General features: G+C 61.0%; 2 protein-coding genes across 4 annotated transcripts; both read left to right on the forward strand.

Moving 5' to 3' along the window:
- The first annotated feature begins 125 nt into the window (after window positions 1-125).
- Window positions 126-7,530, forward strand: NABP2 (nucleic acid binding protein 2). Of its 3 annotated transcripts, XM_044995584.1 has the most exons (8): window positions 126-157; window positions 1,645-1,784; window positions 2,752-2,861; window positions 3,640-3,778; window positions 4,982-5,053; window positions 5,503-5,584; window positions 5,901-5,967; window positions 6,674-7,530. In XM_044995584.1, exons 3-8 carry the CDS (start codon window positions 2,783-2,785, stop codon window positions 6,874-6,876), a joined length of 642 nt encoding a protein of 213 aa, XP_044851519.1. In that variant the 5' UTR covers window positions 126-157; window positions 1,645-1,784; window positions 2,752-2,782; the 3' UTR covers window positions 6,877-7,530. The 3 variants fall into 3 exon arrangements, with proteins under 3 accessions (XP_044851519.1, XP_044851520.1, XP_044851521.1); XM_044995585.1 differs by lacking the exon at window positions 126-157 and having other exon boundaries at window positions 1,606-1,784; XM_044995586.1 differs by lacking the exons at window positions 126-157; window positions 1,645-1,784 and adding an exon at window positions 1,795-2,035.
- A 4,089-nt stretch (window positions 7,531-11,619) lies between these two features.
- Window positions 11,620-17,258, forward strand: SLC39A5 (solute carrier family 39 member 5). The gene is made up of 11 exons (XM_044995171.1): window positions 11,620-11,682; window positions 11,969-12,255; window positions 12,858-13,101; window positions 13,322-13,470; window positions 13,625-13,823; window positions 14,128-14,265; window positions 14,750-14,840; window positions 15,028-15,252; window positions 15,324-15,404; window positions 15,487-15,677; window positions 16,132-17,258. Exons 1-11 carry the CDS (start codon window positions 11,620-11,622, stop codon window positions 16,282-16,284), a joined length of 1,821 nt encoding a protein of 606 aa, XP_044851106.1. The 3' UTR covers window positions 16,285-17,258.
- Window positions 17,259-25,836: the final 8,578 nt, after the last annotated feature.

The raw sequence follows: 25,836 nt of genomic DNA on the forward strand, positions 1-25,836 counted from the left end.
GGGGAGGGGGACGAGGACTCTATGGTCGCCGGCCGCTCTACCCCGCCGCAGGGGAGTGAGGGGACTCTATGGTCGGCGGGCGCGCCGCCCCGGGCCAAAAGGCGGGAGGGGCGGGGCTTTGGGAAGGGGGCGGGGCTTCCCTCCATGCTGCCTGGGAGTGAGTGGGTGATTGGCTGGGGGGGGTTCTGCCCCCGTGTGTCTGTCCCTGCCCCCCCACCTCCCTCTGTCTCTCCCTGCCCCCCAGTGTCTGTCTGTCCCCATCCCCCCAGTCCTCCCTGTGTCTGTCTGTCCCTGTCCCCCCCACACCTCCCTCTGTCTGTCCCTGCCCCCCAGTGTCTGTCTGTCTGTCCCTGCCCCCCAGTCCTCCCTCTGTCCCTCCCAGTCCTCCCTGTGTCTCTGTCCCTGCCCCCCAGTGTCTGTCTGTCCCCGTCCCCCCAATCCTCCCTGTGTCTGTCTGTCCCTGCCCATGTGTCTGTCTGTCCCTGCCCCCCCCCACCTCCCTCTGTCTGTCCCGGCCCCCCCAGTCCTCCCTGTGTCTCTGTCCCTGCCCATGTGTCTGTCTGTCCCTGTCCCCCCCACACCTCCCTCTGTCTGTCCCTGCCCCCATTAGTCCTCCCTGTGTCTGTCTGTCCCTGCCCCCACCCCCAGTCCTCCATGTATGTGTCTGTCCCTGTGTAATTCTGTTCCTGACCCCGTGTCAGTCATTCTCTCCGTGTTGGTCTGTCCCTGCACCTCAGTCTGTCTGGCCCTGATCCCGCCCCTCTGTCTGCCAAGTGAACAGCAAAGGCCGTGTGGCCTCCCCCTCCTTTACCCAATGAAAATTATTCCGCAGGCTGGAGCTGTTCCTGGCCTGTGAGATCCCTGGAGAAGGGGCTTTTCCTTCCCCCTGTAAACCAGCTTGGGCCTCTGCTGGTGGCGAATGTTAAAAACCATCATTATTTATGATGAACCTCACCTATAGTCTACATGTGCCTCTCCCAGGCCTGGCCATTCTATGCGAACGCATGGACCACCTGTGGCATGCATGATCCATGCCATCACAGCATGCATGACTCACATGTGCCCGCATGTGTCTCTCACCCACAGAGGCTGGTCCTATAAAAGATATTACCTCAACCCTCCCGGCCCCCCTTTCTCTCCGAAGGGCCGTCACAGCATGGATGGAGACCCGCTTTCGGAATGTTTCTGTTCTGCAGTTCTACACCACCTGGTACAACGGGCCCTGGGTCATGACTGGGTGCTAGGCAAGACACCTCCTAAACGGGAATAACAATGCATGGCTTGTCATGCTGCCACACGTGTCTAGCCGCAACGTCATGGCGTGAGCCGGGCCCACGCACAGTAACGGAACTTGTATGATTCATGTGCTAGGTGTCTGTGGCCCAGGCATAGCAGGGGTAGGGTGACCCGATGTCCCGATTTTATAGGGACAGTCCCGAGTTTTGGGTCTTTTTCTTATATAGGCTCCTATTACCCCCACCCCCGTCCCAATTTTTCACATTTGCTGTCTGGTCACCCTAAGCAGGGGATTAAATCTCGACTCCCCTGCTCCGAGTACAGTACATAGGAAAGGCTCCCCTCTCCCCCCACATTGGGAAATTTCACACACGTGCAGGGGACGTCGCTGTCCCTTTAATTCCTCAGTGCCAGGCCTCCCCCTGCAATGCAATTGGCTGGCGGTGTAGCACGTTCAGACCTGTCGAAGAGCGTCCTACGACTGTGATTGGCTACTCACAACGCCGCTGGATACTTCCTGGAATGTCTGCAACCCAACGTTCCATCAGGTCAGTTTTACAGGGAAAGTCGGGGGGGGGGACCCTCCTGATTCCCCCCACTAGCCCCTTCTGCAGCAGCCTCGGGAGCTTTGGTAAAGGGGCCTGAGCTCCCTTGCAGGTGGTGCATTGCAGGGCAGGGGGCATGCATGTGGCAGGATACATGCACCACCCCAGCAATTTTCAGTCCCCAAATCGTGTCTCCTGTTCCCCCCTCCTCTGCAAGAATTTCCACCAACACGCGAGCGAACTGATCCTCCCAGGTGAATGAGCCCCAGCTCCTCCACCCCCGGAGAAAAGCACTTTGCTTGCACTAGGGTGAATTGGGGACGGGGTTGCAATTTATACAAAAGGAGAAACAGGCATTTTCCTGGCGGGGGTGGTGTGAAATCAGGGCTGTGATTTGTGCCAAAGATAAAATGCATTTTCCCGGCACAGGTGGTTTTTCAGGGTCTGTCTTCTGTTTTAATTAGCCTGTTTCCGTTTTGGGAGTCGGACACAAATGTGCAGGATGGTGACATTTGCAAAAGAGCAAGATGAACTATTGTGCGTCGGAATCAGGGTTGCAATCCATGGGGTTTTTCTTGCCACCGTCTGACTCCTGGCCACAACTTGTGCAAAAAGAAAGGGATGCCATTTTATGGTAGGGCTCTAGACTCCGTGATAGAAATTTGAGCAGAAATGAAAAACAGATGCACTTTTCTTGCAAGAATCTTCAATTGCAGTTGCCATTTTGTATTTTCTTCCCTTTGGGGATAAATTAACAGCAGGATGTTTCATTCTTCCTACAGGGCATTCCCCTATTGGCTAATCTTGGGAGGGAGCTGTGCCAATTAACCCCCTGAGCCTGCACATTTCTCCATGTCCCTGCATTCGCTCCACCTTGGCTGCAGGAGCCAGCGTCCGCCTTTCCATTCCGTGTGCTGACTGTCGCTTTCTTTTCAAATGTGGTTATGTTGTTTTATTATTATTTGCACAGATAACGCAGTGGAAGCCAGACGCCGCTCAATATGACGACTGAAACCTTTGTAAAGGACATTAAACCTGGCTTGAAAAACTTGAACCTTATTTTTATTGTACTGGAAACAGGTGGGTATTAATGATGTCCGAGAGATATCTATTAAATATCTTACTGCAGTGGTTCTCAACCCCCAGGGGTCCGTGTGCCCCTGGGGGTAGCAGAGGTCTTCCAGGGGGTACATCAACTCATCTAGGTATTTGCCTAGTTTTACACAAGGCTACAGAAGAAGCCCTAGTGAAATCAGGACAAAGTACAATTTCATACGATGACTTTTTTTATACTGTTCTATATACCATACAGTGAAATGTAAGTGCACTATTTATATTCCAGTTGATTTATTTTATAACGATATGGTATAAACGAGAAAGTCATTTTTCAGTAATAATGTGGCTGTGACACTGCTGCACTTTTATGTCTGATTTTGTAAGCAAGTAGTTTTTGAAGTGAGGTGAAACTTGGGGGTAGGGAAGACAGATCCAACTCCTGAAAGGGGGACGGTCGTCTGGAAAGGTGGAGAGCCGCTGTCTTGCTGAAATTCCATTGAACGGTTGCAGTCAGTTCTCAGCCAATATTTGTGGCTGGATTTCACCCCCTCCCCAGCTGCTTAGTGAGGTCAGTGTCCATTTCTGAGGCACCATAACTGACGTAGGGTAAGTGCACGTGCTTACGTTTGCTGCCGTGACTCGGCTCAGCGTTTGTAGGCTCAGGACCTTAGACCGTGAATTCTTTGAGGCCAGGGCCACCTTTGTGGTCTGTGTCTGTACAAGGCCTCGTCTAGCCCAGAGGGGCTCCTCGGTGTTACCCCGGAGATGTGCCGCGAACTGGACGGTTTGCTCCCCCCTGCAGGTCGGGTGACCAAGACAAAGGACGGCCACGAGGTGCGGACGTGCAAAGTAGCCGACAAAACGGGCAGCATCAACATCTCGGTGTGGGACGACGTAGGGAACCTCATTCAGCCGGGGGACATCATCCGATTGACCAAAGGGTAGGCGAGACCCTGCTGCGGGAGGGGGGGACCCACGGGACCCGGTCGTGTTGGTGCCTGCTGGACGCCCGGCCCGTCAGCCTCAGGGCTCCTGAGACGAGCTCATTCAGGGTTTGATAGACCAGGCTGGGGGCTTACCTGAGCTCCCCACAGCTGAGATTGTGCCGCCTGCCCTTCCAGGGGGTGGAGAACGGGCCAGGCTGCTCCTCTCCCTGGCCGTCGTTCCCAGCGGAAGCGAAGCGTCCGGTCCCCTTCCTCTGTCGAGGGAGATAGAAGCCTGAGCAAACAGGCCTGCGCCTGCCTGCTGAGAGCTACATGCGAGCTCTGGCTCCTTGCGGGATCAGGTCGTCTCTGTGCTCCGAAATAGCCCGAGTCTCCTAACTTTCTAGGCAGGCTGCAGAAGGGGTGGGGTGGGTTCGGGAGAAGGCCGAGGGCAGTGGCTGAATTCCTGCTGACGACTTTAACGCTGAGGGTGCATTGTAATGGATGTATGGTGGGGTCAGGGCACCTTGGGTAGGAGACTTTATGATTTTAAATATATAGATACAATTAAAAAAAATAAATCCAGTGAAGTCCCTGGAAAAGATCCTTCCCGCACACCCACAGAGTTAATCTCAGAGGAGCGATCAGACACCGTCTCTCTATCCCCGGACATTGGGGGTGGGGGGAAGTTACTGGAAGTGGGTAGGACTGATCTCAATGGATTCATCATGTCGGCTTAACTTAGACACGACGTCAAGGCAGGATTTTACTGTCCCTGTATCCCGAGGAGAAATCTTTGTCATTCTAAGAGTCTCGATCTTCCCCCCCGCCACCCCCAGCCATCACTGTGCCCGGAAACTGCGACTGCTTTTGTGGGAGCCACTTGAAAGAATAATTAGGGCGCCCCCTGGTGGCGCTGCCGGAGCAGCACACAGTGCTGCCAGGGGGGCGGGTTTCTTCTCTCCTTCTATAGGGGGTTGTGGGAAGCAGAGTGTAAGTCAGAGCAGCCTCGGGGCTGCTCTGAATTACATCAGGGGGTGTCCCTGGCCAGCCCCAGAGCATTGGGAGCACAAAGATGCCTCCCCCAAGTGTGGGTTCAGGGGAAGTGAGAATTGGGGCCCCTAGCTCTGCACCCAGTCCAGGGTGCGTGTCCCGGGTGAGGTTTCGCTGGGCCAGCCCCGGGCAGTTAACCACACATCTCGGCATTCCTCTTGCTTTCAGCTACGCGTCAGTTTTCAAAGGCTGCCTGACGCTCTACACGGGCCGCGGAGGAGACCTGCAGAAAATCGGAGAGTAAGGAAAGCCCGTGGGCTTCACTGGGGACGTCGCTCACTGGAGCCTGGCTTCTTAGAGGCTGGGGAGGGGAGAAGTGTGGGGCAGCCCCAAAGCCGGAGCGATTTCCCCCCAGGGCTGACCATGCAGCCAGCCCAGCTGGCCCTGTAGGTGTCTGCTCAGGAGTGACTGGTGTTTAGAGCAGGGTGGGGGCGGGGAGCCAGGACTCCTGGGTTCTGTTCCCAGCCCCGGGAGGGGGCCTGGCCTGCTGGGTAGAGCAGGGGAGACTGGATGCCCAGGCTCTCTATTCCCAGCATAGTTTGCATCAAGATCCTGGCCCGAGACGGTCCAGGACGCTCCCCGCTGGAGAGTCGGGGCATCCCCTCCCCCGGGACAGGGCTGAGTGCGAGGGGAGGAAGGGGTTGGCCGGTGTCCTGGTGGCCTCGCTGACCTGCCATTTCCCTCCCTAGGTTCTGCATGATTTACTCCGAGGTCCCGAACTTCAGCGAACCCAACCCGGAGTACGTGACCCAGCAGTCCCAGAGCAAAGCCGTGAGTCCCAGCTGGGGGGCAGAGGGCTGGGGGGGCCCTTCGAATGGGGTAATGGGATCTGCTCACCTGCGGATGCCCACGGGGACTCCTGTGACCCCAGGGGCCAGGAGGCACCGGAGCGTCGCTGGAATCTCCCCCGGCTCTGCTCCTGCTGGGACGGGCTGGGGGGGGGGGTGGATTTGTGTCCGTCGCAGATGCGCGGCTGCTCCGGCTGCTGCCCAGAAGCGGACCCATCTCTGTCCCGCGGGCGGCTGGGGAAATGCGCCAGGATCCTGCCAGATCCGGGACCACGAGTTCTCGCTTCCGTTTCCTTCAGGCCCAGAACGACAACGCAACCCCTGCTGCTCCCCAGAATACCCCGGGCCCCGCCGCATCGGCCCCAGGTAAGGGAGCCCCCTCGCCCCACAGGCTGGGTGTCCCCCCGTCCCTGAGCAAGGCGGGTGGGACATGGCCCTGCCTCAGAGCCATTCAGCACTAGCCACTCGGGGCATTCACAGCTCGAGCCGATTCTCTACTCCAGTAAGTCGGGGAGGCAAGTCTAGCAGGTTAGAGCGGGGAGGGCTGAGAGCCAGGACTCCTGGGTTCTATCCCCAGCTCGGGGAGGGGTGCGAGATGTAGTGATTAGAGCGGGGAGGGCTGAGAGCCAGGACTCCTGGGTTCTATCCCCAGCTCGGGGAGGGGTGCGGGATGTAGTGATTAGAGCGGGGAGGGCTGGGAGCCAGGACTCCTGGGTTCTATCCCCAGCTCGGGGAGGGGAGCGGGATGTAGTGATTAGAGCAGGGTGGGGGCTGAGAGCCAGGACTCCTGGGTTCTATCCCCAGCTCGGGGAGGGGAGCGGGATGTAGTGATTAGAGCGGGGAGGGCTGAGAGCCAGGACTCCTGGGTTCTATCCCCAGCTCGGGGAGGGGTGCGGGATGTAGTGATTAGAGCGGGGAGGGCTGAGAGCCAGGACTCCTGGGTTCTATCCCCAGCTCTGGGGGGCACTGGGGTGTGGTGGTTAGAGCAGTGGGGGCCGGGAGCCAGAACTCCTGGGTTCTCTGCCCAGCCCTGCCTTGGCTTCGCTGTTCATTTCCCTGCTTTTGTTTTCAGCTGCCGATAACCAGAACGGCAACGGGCTGAGTGCCCCAGGCCCTGGCGCCCTCCCCCACCCGCCAAATGTCCCATCCCACCCCACCAGCGGCCGGATCACCAGGAGCCAGCCGAACCACCAGGGCGCGGGCTCGGCCGGGTCCGGCTCATCCTCCAGCCCCATCAGCAACGGCAAAGAGACCCGGCGAAGCAGCAAGAGATAACGCCTGGGGTTGGGCCCCCCCGCCCCAGCTCTGTGCCGGCTCGCAGGGAGGAGGCTGAGCCGGAGGGCGGGGAGTGGGGGAGAGACCGTGGCCGGCTGGCGCTATGGGCTAGATCAGAGACAGCGAAACCAAGAGCGTTTTCCTCGCCGCGGTCGTGACCATTTTAACCAGGACTGTGGCCTTCTCCTGAGCAGTGATGGGGAGGGGGGTGCCCCCCCCATTGGAAACCAGCCCTTTATCTTCACGGCTCTGCTCTGAGACTAATCTGAACCACAGCCAACCGCCCTGCCCCCACTGGGATCCCCTCGGGGGGGTGTGTGCCAGGCCCCCCCCCCCGGATTTCATTCCTCTTTTTTTTTTTTTTTTTAAACAAATATCCTGAAACTTTTTAGCAAACTTTAAAAAGCTGATTTTGCCAGGTGGAGTCAGTGGCCAGGGGGCAGCCGGGGACTGCTGAGGCCTCGGGGCATAGGACAGGGGGGCAGCAGCAGTGGGGCTCCCCCCCTCCTTGCCCCTGGAAGGGGCCCATTTGGGTCTTGGTGTCTCAGCGGAGGGGGGGCGATGGGGCGGGGCGCTGGCTGCAGGCCAGGTCGGCCGTGATCCCCGCCTGGGCCCCCTGTACGTCTCCGTCCTTACGAGCGCCCCCCTCGCAGGGGCCAGGTGGAGGATCTGGGCTCCCCCGACTCGCTGCGACGGGAAGGGCTGCCACGTCTGCCCACCCAGGGAGGGACTGAGCCTGGCGCTGACCTCGGCGCCGTTCTCCCTCGCCCGGCAGGTTTGGGGACTGCTCCTCCCCCCAGCCGATGCTCCCGGCTCCCCCCTTTTATTCTGTTTTCACCCCCCAGCTCCCTTTTCTCGTCTCCCCCGAGCGGAGTCGCTGACCTGCCCGGGCTGCGTTGGAATAAAGACCGTGCCGCCCTCCCCTCCCGCCTGCCGCGTGGTCGCTTGCGCCTGGGGGAACCTCTGTACCAGTCGCACCGGGCCTGGTCTCTCGGCACCAGAGCAGCTTGGAGTGGCTGAGATCAGCCCCCCCCTTCCCAAGCCCTGTAACGAGACCCGGCCCCGTCGGCTGGCGGCAGCGGGGCCCCGCTGGGCGTTCTACTGGCCAGCTGGCCCAGTCCAGAGTCCTAGGGCTGCTGGGGGCAGCTCCTGCCCGACTCGCACGGAAATCTCTCCCCCGGGCGGGACGAGGCCCATCCCCGGGCACGAGTGCCCCTGAGCCCCAAGGGGGCACAGACTGCGAAGGGAGGCAGCGGGGCCCAGTGGCTAGGGGGCTGCGCTGGGCCGCAGGTCACCTGGCTCGTGGCCCCCCAGCTCTGTCCCTGACTGGCGGGGTGACCCCGGGGGCTCTGGGCTGGAGCCGACCCCAAGAGCCAGGAGAAGACAGCGCCCAGGGTGGGGGCAGGGCTGCGGCTCGGGACCAGCCCCCTCCCTCTGCACGTGCCCTGCAGGCTGATAGGGGCAGGAAACCCACAGGGACTCGCCCCGTTAGGCTCCTCCCCAACCCTCCCTTCAGGCTCCCTTGGGTGGGGGGGGGAGGGGCCGGGCTTCAAGGAGACCTGCCTGACCCTTGCCCCATAGGCACTGGAGCAGCCAGATTTTGTGCAGCGAAGGGCAGGGGACCGAGACGCTGCCCCAGGTCAGTGCATTTCCTTTCTCCACTTCTGGGGGGCCAGATCCCCCATGGGGGGGGTAATGCCCCAGTACTGGCCCCTGGTCCTGGGGCAGAGTTGGAAGCTGGTGGTTTTGGACCGGGGCAGGGGGAGGTGTCTGCCACCAGCCCTGGCCAGACGCAGCCCTCGGGGTGGGTCTGCAAACGGCACCAGGGTGGCTTCCCGGAGGCTCGTCCTGGCGTGTTTGCCTGGTGCCCTGGCCGGCGAGGCAGAAACCTCATGGCGCGAAGTCAGCGCTGAGGGTGGCAGCGCCGTTTGTGCAGCACCTGGCGCGCTCAGGCCCGGCTCTGGGTGGGGCTCGGCTCTGCTACGGCTAATAAGTGCACCCATGACATGGGCCCAACTCGGCGGGTCCCAGATGTGTCCTCAGGCTCTCGAGGGGCCGATCGAGCGGGTTGGTAAGACCAGGGGGTGGATGGGAAGCGGCGGGGTAGGACTGCCTCCCGCGGGAGCATCCAGGCTAGGACCCGTTCCTGGGGCTGGTAGCGGGGAGGGGTCCAGGCAGCCCATCGAGCCCATGAGCCGACAGAGCCGCACCAGCTCTCCCGCTCATCGGGACGATTCCCAAAGCCCCAGCACCCGGAGTCCCGTGAAAACGAGACGGGCGTTTCTAGGATTTTAACCCCGTGACACCTGGGTGTCCAGCTCCCGCACAGGGGCTACTGGGGAGATTTCTAGGCCAGCAGGGCTTGCGGGGGGGGGGCGCAACCATGGGACCTGCCCTAGATATTCTGCAAACAGCCAAGTGGATTTACCTTGAGCCCGGACTCTTTAGGGGTGGGGGGAAGGGGGGGGACACCGGTGGGAGAAGGATTTGAGATTCCCAGGCACCAGCTCTGTCATGCAGCGGCCTCCCCCCCGCCGCCCCAGCCCTGCTCAGCGCCTGCCCCATGACTCCTCCCACTGGAGGGGGGGAGAGAAGTCACTGCGCCTCCCCCCGTCCCGGGAGCTGGACATTGGCCGCGGCTGCCCCAGCTCCTGGGTTTTCTGCCTCCGGCCAGTGCGGCCCCCCAAGGGCCAGGCCCCCGCCCCACAGCAGCTGCTTGGTTTGACACAGGGCAGGGCTGGCAGGCGGCCGGGGGCTGGTTATCACCTGGGTGAATCATTAACGCCTCGCAATCAAGTACCCGGGCTTGCAAAACTGCCTGTCAAGGACACACGCTCCCCGCCCTTCTCCAGGGACTGGGCGGGGGGGCGCTGAGACCTCCGTCCCCCCTCCCGCAGCCCCAGCCCATCATGCCTCAGTCTGTAATAGCAGCGTGGGGCTCCGTGGCGCCGCACGGACCTGCCGCGGAAATGCAGCCACCTCTGGGGCGGAGCGTGGCAGCTCACGGGAGGGGAAGGGGAACCGCGTGTCTGGCGGGAGCTGGTAACGGGCCAGCCGAGGGCCAGGGCGATTGAATAACCCCGAGCCACTCAGCCCTCCCGAAAGACGTTGCCTCCAGCTGCACAGCGCCCCAGCATGGGGGGGGGAACCCCCGGGCCTCGTTAGCATCAGGCCGCCAAGCCGGGGACGTTCCACCTTCACCGCCTGGCTCCGCAGCCCATCGCTCCACACCCGCACGCAGAACCGAGCCCGGGGCCGGCCCCAGCTGCTGCCCAGGGAGGGGCGAGACGCCCCGTCCCGGGCCATTCCGGTCAGGTCCCCGGAGAGCGGCCGTCGCACACGCTTAGTTTTGTAGCACGCACCGCGGTGTCCAGCGCTGCCCGGCCTCGTGCCCGCCCCGGGAATGCTCAGCCCGGGGCCTGCGGCCGATCTCGGGGCGGTGGCGAGAGGCCCCGGCCCAGCGTGCTCGGCGCTGTACACCTAGAACAAAGAGAGCCCGCCGGGCCGGACAGGGAGGTGACACTTGCAGTGCCCGCATCTCCGGGGGGGGGGGTGGATTTCTGGGTCTGTTCGTTCATCCCCAGCGCGCAGGGGGTCTCAGGCAGTACGCACATAATACAGCGGTGAGTTCCACAGGCCTGGCCCTGGGTTCCCTTTGCGCCCCCCGGGGCAAGGGGCAGCTCCCTGCCTCGGCCCCTTGGTTCAGCTGCGCAGGCAGCGGGGCAGCTCGTGAGTCCCAGCCCCGGGGAGGGGGGGTGGCGGAGGGACTGGACGTCCGAGCTCACACACGTGTGAGGGGACACGCGGGGCCGGTGCCTAACTGGATCCGCGGCCGATTCAAATCCCCAGCCCAGCTCCCTGCCCGGCGCTGCGATCGCCTCGGGCGGCTCCGCCTGGCCAGGCCTTGCCGCGAGCCGGGCGAGGGACCAGCCCGCACCGCTAGCCGGCCACGCTGCGCCACGACACGGCCAGGGCAGGGACAGGCCGCACAGGTGGGTTTTGACCGAGGCTGCTGGATTCCCTCTCCCTGCGCGGGGTCTCCGCTGTTCAGAGACCCCCCTGGGAGCCTCTTCTCGGAGGGAGCTGCAGCACCCCAGCTCCCTGCCTCGGTTTCCCCGCCTGGGATCCTGGGCTCATTCTCAGCTGCCTTCGCTGGGGGGGGGGGTTTGGAAAGACTCAGGCCACGTCCACACTAGAGAGTTTTAACTCTCCCGGGCCAGTGAAAGGAGCTGGTGGGACGCTGTAGTTCCAGCAGCGCTTCTGGCCCCCAGGCCTAATTTCTGCAACCGCAGCCCGGGCACAGGGGAGAGCGAGTCGCTGCCCCGTACAGCTCACTAGGCAAAGTGCGGGAGGGGAAACTGAGGCACGGAACGAGGCCGGGACCTGCCCCGCTGTCACCCACAGGCCAGAGCCCGACTCGCCTGGGTCCCGGGCCTGGGCTGGGCAGACAAGGCACCGGCAGAGCAGCGCGTTGAGTGTCCGGCCGCTCCCAGCCCCTGGGCGAAGCGGTTCTGAGCAGCGGTGCCTGGGGCCGTGGGCGGGCGGGCGGGGCGTTATTTCGCTGTATGTTTAACAGGCCCGAGGGCGGGGGGGCACCTGCTTGAGTGTTTCTTTGGCTTGATTTGGTCCCTGTCCCCCCTTAGAACGCCCAGCCCCCCCCGCGGACAGCGGTCTGAGACCCCCCCTCCCCCCTTTGCACCACTGGAGAAAGCCGGTTCCCCTGACACCACCGGGCAGCCGGGAATGGACCCAGGAGTCCGAGCCGGTGGCCGCCAGCTCCCTCCGGAGGTTCTGCCAGAGCCCGGGGTATTTGGGTCCCGGGGGGGGGGGCACCAGCCGGGAGCCGGTAGAACGGGGCAGACGGGAGAGGCCCCTTCACCCCTCTCAGCTCCGCCCCCTCGTGCCAACAGATCCGCCCCTAGGGGGCGCCCCAGCAGCGCACCTGGCCAGGTGCGAGCCCGGCTGACGCCCCCCCCGCCCCGCCATGGCCCCGAGGAAGCCGCGGCTGCTGCTGGCCGGACTCTGGGTCGCTGCGCTGCTGCCGCTGCTGCCGGGCGAGGGCCGCCCGCCCCCCGGCCCGGCCCCGCCGCAGGACGCGGAGCAGGAGCAGGGCCACTACCTGCAGCAGCTCTTCGGGCTGTACGGGGAGCGCGGCACCTTGTCCGTCCAGGGCCTCACCCGCCTGCTGCGCAGCCTGGGCCTGGGCCACGTGCACGTGGTGGAGATGGAGCACGAGGCCCTGGGCCACGGGCACGTCCCCCACCTGGACATCCTGGAGGTGCAGGACAACCAGCACCGGCACCGGCACTCGGCCCTGGAGCACGGAGCGGAGCCGCCCAGCCTGGGCCCCGGGCTGCGGGGAGAGAACGGCACCTCCAGGTACCCAGCGCTGCCCCTCACTCCCGACCTGCAGCCCCTGCTAGCCCGGCCCTGGGCTCCCCCCTTCCCCAGCCCTGCCGGTGCCCCTCACTCCCGACCCGCAGCCCCTGCTGGGCCAGCCCTGGGCTCCCCCCTTCCCCAGCCCTGCCGGTGCCCCTCACTCCCGACCCGCAGCCCCTGCTGGGCCAGCCCTGGGCTCCCCCCTTCCCCAGCTCTGCCGGTGCCCCTCACTCCCGACCCGCAGCCCCTGCTGGGCCAGCCCTGGGCTCCCCCCTTCCCCAGCCCTGCCGGTGCCCCTCACTCCCGACCCGCAGCCCCTGCTGGGCCAGCCCTGGGCTCCCCCCAGCCCTGCCGACCCGCAGCCCCCTGGGCTCCCCCCTTCCCCAGCCCTGCCGGTGCCCCTCACTCCCGACCCGCAGCCCCTGCTGGGCCAGCCCTGGGCTCCCCGGCTCCCCCCTTCCCCAGCCCTGCCGGTGCCCCTCACTCCCGACCCGCAGACCCTCAATATACCAGTCCTGCTGCTGCCCGTCAGTCCCCCTCATCCCCTCCCGGCCCGGGCTGCTGCTGGGAACTGGGAATTCGTTTTTGTTCGTTTCTTTCAGGCCAGGATCCCCTGGAAGGAACCAGCCAGAGACCGTCTGGCTGCTCCAGGCTGACCCGACGCCCAGGCCGCGAGCTGCCTCCGGGGGCACCCGCCCGCCCTTGGACACAGAAGAGCCCAACGCCACCGGGCAGCCTGGGAGCAGGAGAGACCCTGTGCAGGCCCCCCCCGGCTCCCCCCGCCTGACCCTGCTGGAGCGGGTGCTGGCCCTGGACCACTCCGTCGCGGACCATCTGCACGAGGATGTGAGGGGAGGGGCCTGAGGGGTGGGGGTCTCAGTGCTGACCAGCCTGGCTCTAACCCCTGCCCCCCCCGTCGTCACTGGGAATGGAACCCAGGCGTCCTGGCCCCGCAGGCCTCTGCTACGCCCTAGGCAGCCCCTGCGTCCCAGCCAGGGAGGGCAGGTGGGTGACGCCCCTTCCCCGGGTGGCCTCGCTAACCCCCGCTGTCCCCCCCCCCCCCCAGTGTCTCAACGTGACGCAGCTGCTGGTGAACTTTGGGCTGAACGCCGGCTCCCAGATCACGCCCCAGCAGTTCACGCTGCTGTGCCCGGCCCTGCTCTACCAGATCGACAGCCGGGTCTGCATCCGGCACCTCGACCAGCTGACGCCGGAGCCCCTGGCGGGGCCGCTGTGGCCAGGTACCACCTCCAGGGCCTTGGGAAGGGGCAGCCACCCCCATGGGGAAACCGAGGCACAGAGCACTGGGAGCCTCTCCTGTGCCAAGGGATTTGCCAAACCCCCAGGGTGTCGGGGGGATAGAGCCCAGCCCCTGCCTCACCCTGCTTCCTCTTGCAGTCCTAGGCTGGGGCTTCCTGGCCGTCACGCTCATCAGCCTGCCCTCGGCGCTGGCCCTGCTGCTGGTGCCCTTCCTCGGCCGCGACTTCGGCCGCCTTCTGCTGGCCTTCCTGGTGGCGCTGGCCGTGGGGACGCTGTGCGGGGACGCCCTGCTTCACCTCTGGCCGCACGTACGTACGGGCTCGCCGGGCCCCCCGGCCCCAGCCGGGCCCCTGGAAAGCCGGGGGCCGGGACACACACGTGGGAGGAGGCGGGAGCCGAGTTCGGCTGCAGCTGCATGGCAGCCAGGGAGCCCAGCGGCCCCCCCGGCCCAGCTTGGCACCCGGGCAGCGGCCCGGGCCCCCAGCCATGCCAGCTCCCAGAGCGGGGGCCCTCCCAGAGCCCCCCCATTGAACCCCCCGCTTTCTCCTGCCCCCCCGGCTCTGGGAGCCCCCGAGAGGGACTCCGGGCTCCCCTCCCTCCTCCTGTGTTTAGGCCCAAGGGAGGCACCAGGAGACCCCGCGGGAGCAGCAGGACTCGGTGCTGAAGGGGCTGTCGGTCCTGGGGGGCGTTTACCTCTTGTTCCTCATCGAACACCTCCTGGGCACGCTGAGGCACCGACGGCGCCAGGCGGTAAGAGCCCGCTGGGTTGCCCCTGGGAGCTGGAGCCCGCCCAGGGCAGGGGGCTGGAGGGCGGGTGGGACAGCAGGGGGCGCCCTGGGGCAATGCCAGGGGGCACCGGGCTGGTGGCTCCCGGACGGGCCCCGGTGCAGCGGGGGCCTGCAGAGCTGACGAGAGCAGGAGCGTTGGCACCGGCGTCCAGGCCCTGCCGGGGTCAGCGCCTGCTGGGGGGTGGGGGTGGCGCTGCCTGTCGGGGGCAGCTACGTGGTGACGGCACATCCTGGGTCCTGCTACTGCTGCCTCCCGGCTCCCTGGGCCCGTCCAGGTCCCAGTGTCGGGTCCGTCCAGCACTGTAACCCGCAAGCGCCTGGTTTGCGCCTGGCTTGGTTAACGCGGGTGGGGCCCACCCCCCCCCAGCGGGCGCGATGCCCCGAGCCAGCCGGGCCCTGGCCCCTCGGGCGGCTTTCAGCTCTGGCCGTTGCTTTCCCCCCCTCAGAGCCGCGCCGCGGGACGGAGCCCCGGGAGCCCCTCTCTGGCTGCAGACGGAAGCCGCGGCTTGACCCTGCAGGCGTCGGCTCCTTCCCCAGGTGAGCCTGGGCTCTGCGCTGAGGCTGGAGAAGCCAGAAGCTGCCCCTGCCCCGCACCCCACAGCCCCCACTGCTGGCAGAGGCCAGCACAGACCTCTCCAGGCCGGCACTTCCCAGCAGCCCGGTCCCCATCCCCTGCCCCCCACCGGCTCGGGGCTGCTACCAGCCTGCGGCTGCTCTTTCGCAGGCGCAGAAGCCGAATTGCAGCGTCTGACGGCCCCAGGGCCGCGCAGCGACAGCCCCGGCCGGGGAGAGGAGGGGACGAGGCAGCCAGTGCCGAGCGCGGACGGACAGACGGAGGAGCTGAGCCACCACGGACACTCGCACGGCCCGGCAGCCGGCAGCGCCGACATCGCCTGGATGGTCATCCTGGGGGACGGGATACACAACCTGACGGACGGGCTGGCCATCGGTAAGGGGGCAGGAGCCACCCCGGGGCCGGGCACCGGCTTCCCGGTACCAATGGGCTTCTCGTTCCTGCAGGGGCTGCGTTTTCTGACGGCGTCTCCAGTGGCTTGAGCACCACGGTAGCCGTCTTCTGCCATGAACTGCCCCATGAGCTCGGTAAGTCCCCTACCAGCACGGCAAGGTTGGCACCACCTGGCATCCCACACGCTCTCACCTGCCGCCTCCCTCGCTCCGGCAGGTGACCTGGCCATGCTGCTCCAGGCTGGCCTGCCAGTCAAGAGGGTGCTTCTCTCCAACCTCACGTCGGCCTTCCTGGCGTATCTGGGCATGGCGGTGGGCGCGGTGGTCAGCCAGGGCGCCTCGCCCATCACCCCCTGGATCTTCTCCATCACAGCGGGCATCTTTCTCTACGTGGCACTGGTGGACATGGTAAGGGGGGGCTGGCTCCGGTACAGCTTCGGTCCTGGGCGGCGGCTGCAGCTCGGCTGCATTCATAGGAGATCCTGGTGCCAACCGGGGGAGGCTGCTGAGGCCGCCCGCCGGGCACCGGGCTGCCCCCTCGCCCGGTCTGTCGTCTCCTCTTTGGCGCAGGGGCAGTTTTGGCTGCGGGTTTGCCCAGCCCCTGGTGCGCGGGGTCCTGTCCCACGCCTGCGGCTCCAGGGACCGCAAATCATCCCAAAGGCATGAACGGCAGCAAGCGGCTCCGTCCGCAAACGGACGGCACAGGCGTCTCGACTGGGTAGCCAGAGGGCAGGCCCAGCGAGTCAGCACCAGGCACGGGCACGCCCAGGGCTCTGGGGTTCTCCCCTCCCCGTGCGGGACGTCCGTCCTTTCCCGTAGCGCCGGAGCTGGCGGCTCACAGACTTCTCCGTTTTCCCTGCAGCTGCCCGAGATGCTGCGGCGAAGCTCCGGCGGGAGCAGGAAGGGGCCCGTGACGTATTTCGCCCTCCAGAACCTGGGCTTTCTCCTGGGAGCGGCCATCATGCTGTGCATCGCCCTCTTCGAAGGGCAGATGAGCTTCCGTGTGGATCCGTAACACGGGGGCGGCCACACGGCCCGCCGAGCTCGGAGGGGCCGAGGCCGAGGTTATGGGCGCCCCCTGCTTCCTTCTCAGAGAACTAGGATCCTGGACTCTCTTCCTGACGGCGGGTGCAGCCCCCCACTGTTTGCTCCACATCCCCCGGGGCCAAGCGCGGGTCGTGACCTGGGCGGGCTGGGGCTGACTGGTGCGGAAGAGGGGCAGCGTTTTGCTGTTCAGTACACGGAGGAGAGCGTGTGGCCAGCACAATCCCCTACCCCCCCTTTCCAAAGGACACCTTCCGTGAGGACACTGCCGTTCAGATTCTCAGCGTCTGCCCGACGTCTTGGTATGTCGCGTGCACGAGGCCAGGCTGAAAACAGCCCAGCGGCCCTCAAGCCACCTGGCCCGCAAGTGACCCGAGCGAATCTCGGCGTTTCGGAGGGAAACGCAGCCGATCTGTGGGCGATTTTGGGGCGGGTACAGGAGACGAAGGGGGCAGAACGGAGCATTTCGGAGGCGGGGGAAGTGCCGGAGTCTGATGGGAGCGTGCGTCCATTGCCGGGAGGAGACGTTCAGCTGGGGAGCGGACACAGGAACTCACCGTCACCACCGTCCGGAGACGAGCGGCAGGGCTCCTCCCTCCTTCCCCTGCACCGCCCGGCATGGAGCCTCCGAAATCTGCTGGGCAGCTAACGGTTTAACCAATCCCCCCGCTCCCCCCCGAAGCTGTGGTTCTGCAGGGGTTAGAGGTTGGCAGACGTTTCCCCACCTAGCCTCTGCCAACAGCTTCTGTAAAGACTAAATCCAGTTTAATTGGACTGGGGGTCAGGAAACCAGAATTCTGTTCCCAGCTCTGCCACTGACTTGCTGGGTGAACCTGGACGACTCCCCCTTCCCCGGGCCACAGTTTCCCCATCTGTAAAACAGACACGATGATTCTGCCCTGCTTTGAGATCTGATCTCCGGCTGAAAAACGCTGCAGGAGAGCCCCTCCCCCCGCCCCCCCCAGCCCCCCAGGCCTGATCCCGCCGGCGCTAACCCCCAGCGGTGGGAAAGGAGGACGGGCGAGGAAGTAGAAGCAATAGCATTTTAATAAACATAATTGATTCAAAGCCACAATATGAAGAACAGGACTTGGTTGCAGATACATTGTATAAAATAGATCAAGTCTGAATGCTTGTGTTTTTAGCCCCCCCCCCCCCCCCAACGGATGCAGGATTTCTCAAAACACACATGTGGAACATCTCGGACAACAAGGAACCGGCCACCGGGCTCGCCCGCGGGTGTGGGCCAAGGCAAACGGGTGGCATTCACGCTGGGGGGGTGGATGGCTTCTTGGTTTGTCTCCTTATGCAATTTCACAGCCCCACGAGGGGGTTTAACAGCTCTGGGTTTCCCTTCACGAACAGGAGTTTTTATTTTTTTTAAATTTCCTCCACGGAGACAAGTGCTTCGTTGGTCAGGACTTGATGCCGGCGCCCCCCCGGGTGCCGGGCTGTACGGGAGGGGAGAGAAACCAGCTGCTAAGATGAAACCTGCGCGGCTCAAATCTTGCCAAGCCAGGCACCTGCAGCCTCTCGCCCCCGGGGGGGGGGGCAGGAGAGGGTTTCACGCCTTTTTTCCTTTTTAAATGTTAATTGCACATCAAAACTCTGCCTTATTTCACGCCGCGGCCCCTGCACCTCTGCCGGTAAAGCAGAGGCGTCCCGATACTCCGCCCGCCCACCAGCCCACCGGCAGGGCAGGTTTTGTGCTTTAAACCAGCGGAGGAAGGAAGAATGAACTGGTGCCGGGGCCAGGGGAGAGATACAGTTGGTGTCTCTTCCAAAGATCGGTCCATCCCTTGCCCATACACCTGCCCTCTGCTGATACTGCGGGGGGGAGAAGACGGCTGCTCCCGCGAGAATTCCCCGGCACCTCAGACAGATCCAGTTCGCGCACGCGCCTCTCCCCTACCGGCTGAAATTAAAAGGCGTCCAATTAAGTTGCCCTGCACCATAACCTCCAATGAAGGCCCCCGTCCATTAGGAACAACATCACCACCACACGCTGGGTTTGCTCAGCAGGTTCCAGATTCAGTGCTCTGAAGGGGAAAAATCCCAGGGAACAAAAAGCCCCTTTTATTTCAAAACCCAAAGCAAACCCCAGCAGCTGGTAAATACGAGAAGCAAACGGCTCCAGCGAGCAGAGGCCGGCGCCGGTGGGGTCAGTGCTTTCCAGGAAGGGTAATGATGCAGGGGGGGCTGCGGCGAAGCAGAAAGTTCTCAGTGGAAGTTTTCCCAGCAGCTCTTTGGCTGGATCCAGCCGGCCCCGGCAACGCAGCCAGCTGCTTGGGATGTCAGGAGTTTGCCAGCCCGAGGCTCTGGGGGGTGGGATTTCAGAGGCAAGCAAACATTCTCCACGCCCGGGAGCCATTCTGTTTATTGCAAGAGGTAGGTGTGAACAGTGCAGTGGAGTCTAAAATTAAAAAGCTTTTTTGTATTTCCAACCATCTCAAATACACAACACCCACCCCCCGATGACATAAATTCACACACGATGCAGCCACCTCCCCGCCACACGCACGCAGACACGCCCCAACCCCTCCGCAGTGACCGACCAGGTCCCCACGTGTAGGTTCTAGCGCCAATCCAGTTCAGTCAGGTCCCAAATGTACCTGACTGAACTGAACTGAAAATGCTGGGGGAAGGGGGGGACGTCTGCCCTAAGCTCACTCACACTGGGGACAGGTGTTTAAAGTGCACGCCCTCAGGCCGAGGCAGCTTCTGGGGGGCCGGCAGGGAGCCCCTCCTGGTACTCTCAATGTGTGAGGAGTGCTGAGCTAACTCCTCTGGGGGGGAGGGTTAAAGGGGATCTGTGAGGCCCCCCCGCACAATGAATAACCCTCTCCTTAGAGCTCCCCAGATGGATCTTCCAGCTGGGCCGGCCCAGCCCTCTGGCCTCTGTGCAGCCGGAAATGGAAACCACAGGAACACCAGCGTGAAAGAGGCCAGGAAAACACCCCAAAGCCTGAAATCTCAAAGCGCCGAGCCCCGCAAACCCCACGGCAGCCAACAAGCCACGACACTGGACTGGAACACACATGGTGCTAGAAATCAGTCTATTGCCAATAGGTCCCGTGGGTGCTGGCTCCCCAGGCCTCCTCCAGACGGCAGAGGGGAACCTGGCGTCTGAGGTGACACCCCCCTGCCTGTAAAAGCAACAAGCCTGTGTGACGCTGCTGGGCCCTGCGTCCTCTGCAACACCACAAAGCCACACCGATCTACCGACCTGAGCTGAGACGCCTGCTTCTGCCTCGTCCGCACACGCTGCGGAACCCCGGCGCCTCCTCGCCCGTACGCAGCACGGATGGGTCAAGGCGGCGGCAAGTCAATTTCAGTCAGCGCCGTCTGTGTCCCCGCTGGGGGCTGGATCCGCCACTCGCCCTCGAGGTGAATTTGCTCCCTGAAGACCAGAACCACCATGGGTCTGGAACCCGGATCGTCAAAGAGTCCCAAAGAGCAGCGGCCGGCGAACCGCTCCCAAACAGCTGCCCGGGAGCGCGGCTTGCTGACGTCGGGGCCAGGACAGGAGAAGCAGAGGCAAAGGAAGTCAAGGGTCCGGGGTGTAAGGATGAGTCTCTCCCAGCTGCACTAAGCCAGTCCAAGCCAGGATGTGTTAAAAGCCCCATCCTCCACGTTACACTGAGCCCTAAAGGCAGAAAATCAGTCGACGCAGGATGCACCTCTCGCGTTAAAGGCAACCATGGTGGCTATCAGCTCAAATGCCGATGCTGCCTGTGGGCAAAAATCCCCCTGCTGCCCATATGAATCGAACTGTAGTGACTAGAAACTCACTGAGCGTGGGCAACAACTGCCGGGGAAGGGGAGAGGAATGAGAAATGGCTCTGGGGAGATTCAAGTCAAAACCACATGGCGCGTTTCTGCACTAGGGCGTGAGGTGTGTCGGCAGAGAGAGGGGCCTGGGGAGGGCAGGAGACGCCCCCAGTCCGGCGATGGATAGGCAGCATCACACGTCATGCATCTCACACGACAGCACGGTCTATGAAACGGACGCACAAGACGCGTTTGTTACAGGACATAAAGAACACACCTAAACGCTGTACATGCTGTCACACACCACGCAGGGGATGTCCGGAGAGCGAAGTGTATTGTATCCATCTTGGACGCACCAATACCAGTGCAAAGTAGAAGGTTTCAGCGCACCCTGAAGGGAATAAGGGCCAGCAGACTCCAGCAGCGAAGGCTCAGGGAATTGGGACTGAAACTATCTGAGTTCTACAGCGAACGTTACGGTTCCGACAGGCAGGCAGGGTCGTCCTTCCCCGCCTGCCTTCCTCTCCACCCAAATTCCCAGCCAGCACCTGCACTTTCCGAGAGAACTTTCGTGAACCCGCTACCACTGCCCCAAGTACAGCGCGGAGTGAAGAACCTGCGAGACTCAGCCGCTGTCTATTGCTTTAGCGAGAGAGACGTTGGAAGCGACTGCCCCCTCCCTCCCCAGTTTGGCACATCTGCGACAAACAGAACATAAGGAAATAAAGTGACTCCCGTTTCTCCTCCCCCGCCACCTCCACTCCTGTTTTCAGATCAACTTATTTAGCAGGAGTAACTACTGCAACCAAGCTCGGGGAATTCCTTAACAATCCAGTTCCTAACAGGCCCGCAACAGAGCAGCTCCGGTGCAGAGCAGAGAAAGGGGCACCGGGCTGGCCGGAGGGTTATTTAACCAATACTGACACTACAAGGCAAGATTTTTGGGTTGGGGGAGAGGAAAATACACAGAGATTGTCAAGACCGAGCAGGTCCAAAAGCAGAAATTCTGAAGGTAGGTCGCTAGAGACGGGGTGTAATTCATTTTTCCTAAGAAGACAGACAATGAGCATAAACTTTAAAACTCTCCTCTCCACACAGGTGCACAGGAAAGAAAAGGATAGTGAAGAACTAACCGCTTGAATTAAAGAGGGGTCTTGAAAGTGCTTCGATTTGGGATCTTACTTTATAGCTAAGCAAGTTACTGGCAAGATGCGCATGGGGCAAGATTCCAATCTTCCAGCAGACGGGTTGGAGAATCCGGGGCATTTGGTTACCCTTGCTAAATAGCAAAGTTGGAGCCTCGTAAACAAAAAACACCCCTCAACTCTCTGGCCTTTCCCCGGAGTCACACAGCAAAGCCTGGTGTCAAAACCACTGCTAGCCATGTCAGAGGTTTCCCAGGCAAGTTTGCAGGAACTGTTTCGCAGAGTGGTGTTAATCTTGCTAGAGGTCACTCACAGCAACATGATTCTCTGACAAAGTCCCCTCATCTAAAGGTAATAGGTAATAATTGGAGATATACCAATCTCCTAGAACTGGAAGGGACCTCGAAAGGTCATCGAGTCCAGCCCCCTGCCTTCACTAGCAGGACCAATTTTTGCCCCAGATCCCTAAGTGGCCCCCTCAAGGATTGAACTCACAGCCCAGGGTTTAGCAGGCCAATGCTCAAACCACTGAGAAACGGTACCGTTACCAAGGAGCGTTTGACGGGACAGTGCGGACTACAAATCTAGTCAATTTCAAACCAAAAATGTCAAGAAGTTTCATGTCCCACAGCTGCCCCTGAGCTCCCCTGGCAGGTTTTGTGGTTTGACCATGATATTTTCTCTCTTTAAAGAATACTTTTCTCTCCTCCGCACAAACAGAAGAAACCGACCGGACTCAACCAACTGGAGCCAAAGAGAGAAATACATTCCTCTTCTGATCTGCATTAGAATCATCATGGGTGAAACTGACTTAAGCAGCATAAAGCCCTCCTACGGATGTTCGGCACAGGGTGAAACTCTCGGTAACAAAGCAAGCAAAGAAAGCGGTTTAAAGACCGAAGCAGCTTTCTAAGTGGGTGCTGCCCCTCTGAACACTGGGTTCTGAGCCAGTGGGGACACCTTGCCCATCTATTAGCTACCAGCTCTTTTTGAGAAAGGAAATTTAGTGGCATGGGTATTGTTAGGTAAAGACGTCTCTAAGAGTGCGTGCAGCTCGGGAGGAAACAAGATTCCTGCTACATATTGCTGGCTTTTGTCTTTCATTTTTAAATGCCTCCTTAAAGAAGGAAGCAGGAGAAAGCTATGGGAGCCCTAAGGCCAAAAATAAAATAGAAACTTGACAGAGCTGTAGAGATGAGACAAACCCTGAAATCCAGAAGAGTTCTGGCAAGCAGAAGTTTCCTTAGCATGCTGAGTGGAGGGTGGATGGAGAAGATGCTGATCTGACAGAGTGGGAATCTAAGCTGATGCAGGACAGAGAGAGACAGTACTTGACGCATCCTCCAGGGACAGAGGAGCCTTTTAATTTTTGGTTTTAAGGGAGGAGGAAACAGACTTAAAAAAAAATCCAAACCCAAATCAAAACCATGGTCAAAGGAGGGGAGAGAGAAGCTGGCACACAGCTAGTTCCAGTGCAATTTTCAATCCTGTATTTACATGCTACGACGATTCTAGGGAGGGACTACACAAAGCTGCTACAGGCTCCTAACACACTGGGCTCCAGTTACGCCCCTCTGCACCCGGTGGCTTGCCATAAGCAGCGACGGCCCTGCGTTCTGGCACAAGCTGCCAACGCTGCACCGAATCAGGTGGCAAACCTGCCAAACACTCATCGGCTTGGCCCATGTTTGACTCGATGCACTGCCTTGGATGGCAAAGGAGCGTGTCCTGAAAGCACGGCACGACTGCAGACCACATACACCTCTGCAGCCCCCCCAGGTTGGGGGCTACGGATCTTCTCTGCGACATCTGCCCCTCAGAGGCATCCCAAGGCTGTGAGCTGGTTTTGGTTTTTTGCAGTGTCTAAATTCAGATGCAATCATGTCGCAAAGCCAGGGGTGCTGCCAATCCGTTAGCAAAGCACCCCAAATCTCTGAGGTTAAAGAGCCCTGCTTCCTCAAGCCAACGACTCGGGGGAGCTGAGAGGCAATGCTAGGACCCCAAAGGGGTGAACTCTGATCAGGCTGCAAAATCTATTCCCTCTATCTCATGTGTGTGTGCGCGGGGGAGGATCCCACTATTCAACCCAACCTGCCAGAAACTCTCTTAAATCCAGGTGGGGTTTCTGGTCTATCTTTGGTGTCTGCTTTTGTTTGTGGGAGGCTAAAAGAGAAAGAAAATCACTGTAGATTTCCAGTCTCCATTTTTCCATATACCCTCCAAATCCTTCCACCTCCACCGGGGGGGAAGGGCTTCCCTCCACACCCGCCCCCTTTACCACCCCCATCTATTTATTTGAAATCTACAGTGGACTGTTGGGGCCCGAGACAGGCGCTCTGCCCCCTCGATCGAAAGGAGACTGACTTGGTTGTTCCCTACCCTGGCCTGTGCTGCAAGGCATGTGGTGGCAAAAAGGTTTTGCAGTTTCTACATCCCTGGAGCTGTCAGGCTGCCTGACGCGGTTTTCAGAAACCAAGCAGGGGCTGCTGCCTCCGAACTGCAGAAAGAAACAATGAGAGGGAGAATCCTACAGAGCAAGGAGGGGGCAAGTCAGCAGATTCAAATGCCGCAGTCCCCTATTCGGGGCCCACTGCGCTTCGGGCCACGGTTCTCCGCAAAAAGCCGACACCCCCCCCCCCCGCCCCCATCCACACCCCCAGGGAATGACAGTTCCAAGCAACTTCCAAACACCCCCCCCCAGCAAAACTCTAAAAATGAAAACAACAGCCGGTTTGGTTAGTACCTTCAAGTAGATCAACAAGAAAAAGCCTTTTTGAAATCGAGACAGATTTCGAAACAGAAATCCGGTTCCATTAAAATGCCCTCTTGCCCACCAGAACCGCAACGCTCGTGTGGGGACGGGGCAGTTCCAAGGTACCCAGACCCCCCGAATACTGGCTAAGGCTCCCAGGATCACCCCAGAGGGCTGCTCAAACTGAAGAACTGGCCTTGTTTGTTTTTATTTTTTGGTCATCTCCTAACGTTCCTTGCATGCATCACGGTAGCTCATGTATTGCTTTTATGGGACACTTCTCTTCTCCCGAACACGCCGGATTTCACAGTAGTGCAAATTCAGACACAGGACGCAAAAGGCAAAGCTACCAAAACCTCTACAGTGGTTTGGGGCCCGTGGCTAACTCCCTTCTCCACTGCTGTGGGGTTGTGCCTCTGGTGAGAGGGAGAGATGGGTGCGGGGGTTACGTGGGAGTTTTCTCCAGCACGTTGCCCCGGTGACAGGGCTTGAAAATCCAAAAGTTAGTGGTGTATCCAGAGACTGCGTGTGGCAAAGAAATGGAGCCGGGGCTGGGCAAGGTGCCTCAGAAACCGAGAACTCACCGGCACCCAGGAGAGGCAGCTGTTTCCCCTCTGTAACATGCAATGGACGAGAGGAAAATGGTCAAATGTCCACTCTCGGGTCCCACAGTGCGAGAGCCAGAGAAGGGCTGGGGTGGTTTCTGGACCCATTCCGTTCTAAGGGAGACGTTCAACCCAGCTCCTAAGGAATAGCTGCTCTCGACACCCGATCTGGTGTACTTGCCTGGCCGCCTGGCCGAGGACTCAAAGGAGACCTCTCCTCTGAAAGGTCTGTGCTCCAGGGCCACCTACCTCCCAGGAGCAAAGGCAGCAGAACACAACAGCCTCTCTCTTGGGAAGGGGAGAGGAGACAGCTTTGCCCGGGAAGGTAAACTGGATTTAAAGGTACCTCTCCTTTGCAAGTAGCCCAAGAAACCTCTTGTTCTCTCCCACTTTAAGCAGCTTCACTCTCTTGGCAGCATTTTTGCTGCCTTGGCTCAATGAACGACCCGCACCAGAGATTTCCTCCTTGAGCTAGAATAGTCGTGTAGCACCTCACGGGAAGAGGAAGGGGCCCTGGGCACGAGAAGACAGGACATGCTACAGCCCACACCTTTACCGCGTTCGGACGAGTCCCGGGCCTCTGCCAACCATCGCTAACCACACACAGACGGCCTACGCAGGCAAAGGCCAGGAAAGCCCCCCATCCACCGAACGGGGATCCCAGAAACACCGTAGCCCCACAGAGACCGAGTGCAGAGCACCAAAGAAACTGCAATTTTGATCTATCCATGAAGAACTAGTTGTGTCCTCTGCTCTTTGAGAGCACAGATTGGAAGCAGGCTGGCAGGGCGGCCTTAAGACAGCTCCTCCTGCTCCTGTCGTTACACATCTAACAGAGAGAGTGTTACGGTTTGGTTCTGATCAAGTGCTTTATAAAGGCCCAGCACAGGTGAAATTGCACCGATTCTTAAAACCACTGTGGCCCCTGAGGCTCAGGGGTCCATGCATTTGCTTTATTCGTTTCAAGCTGACGAACAATAGTTAAGATTGGATTTAGTAAGGCTATTTTCCTCCCCCCCTTTCTCCTTTGCATCGGAAGTGAACTGGAAAAGACGCACACGCAACACACACACACACACGCAAACACACACATGCGCTGGAAAACCAAGACACAGAAGAGGAAGTGTTGTTTATACCTGACTGGTGATGAGGTCTGTCCTATCTTATTCAAAGAAATGCTTTATGTGCATAATATACAGAGGTGCAGCATTTACACACAGGATATTGTAAAGACACTGAGAGCTTGCTAC

This window comes from Mauremys mutica, chromosome 20, assembly GCF_020497125.1.
Source record: "Mauremys mutica isolate MM-2020 ecotype Southern chromosome 20, ASM2049712v1, whole genome shotgun sequence".
Lineage (NCBI taxonomy): Eukaryota > Metazoa > Chordata > Testudines > Geoemydidae > Mauremys > Mauremys mutica.

Coding starts and splice junctions, on each gene's coding strand:
- NABP2 (XM_044995584.1), top strand. CDS start 2,783: ATGACGACTGAAACCTTTGTAAAGGACATTAAACCTGGCTTGAAAAAC. Junction 2,862..3,639: donor TTTTATTGTACTGGAAACAG/GTGGGTATTAAT, acceptor TCCCCCCTGCAG/GTCGGGTGACCAAGACAAAG. Junction 3,779..4,981: donor ATCATCCGATTGACCAAAGG/GTAGGCGAGACC, acceptor TCTTGCTTTCAG/CTACGCGTCAGTTTTCAAAG.
- SLC39A5 (XM_044995171.1), top strand. CDS start 11,620: ATGGACCCAGGAGTCCGAGCCGGTGGCCGCCAGCTCCCTCCGGAGGTT. Junction 13,824..14,127: donor TGCTTCACCTCTGGCCGCAC/GTACGTACGGGC, acceptor TCCTGTGTTTAG/GCCCAAGGGAGGCACCAGGA. Junction 14,266..14,749: donor GGCACCGACGGCGCCAGGCG/GTAAGAGCCCGC, acceptor TCCCCCCCTCAG/AGCCGCGCCGCGGGACGGAG.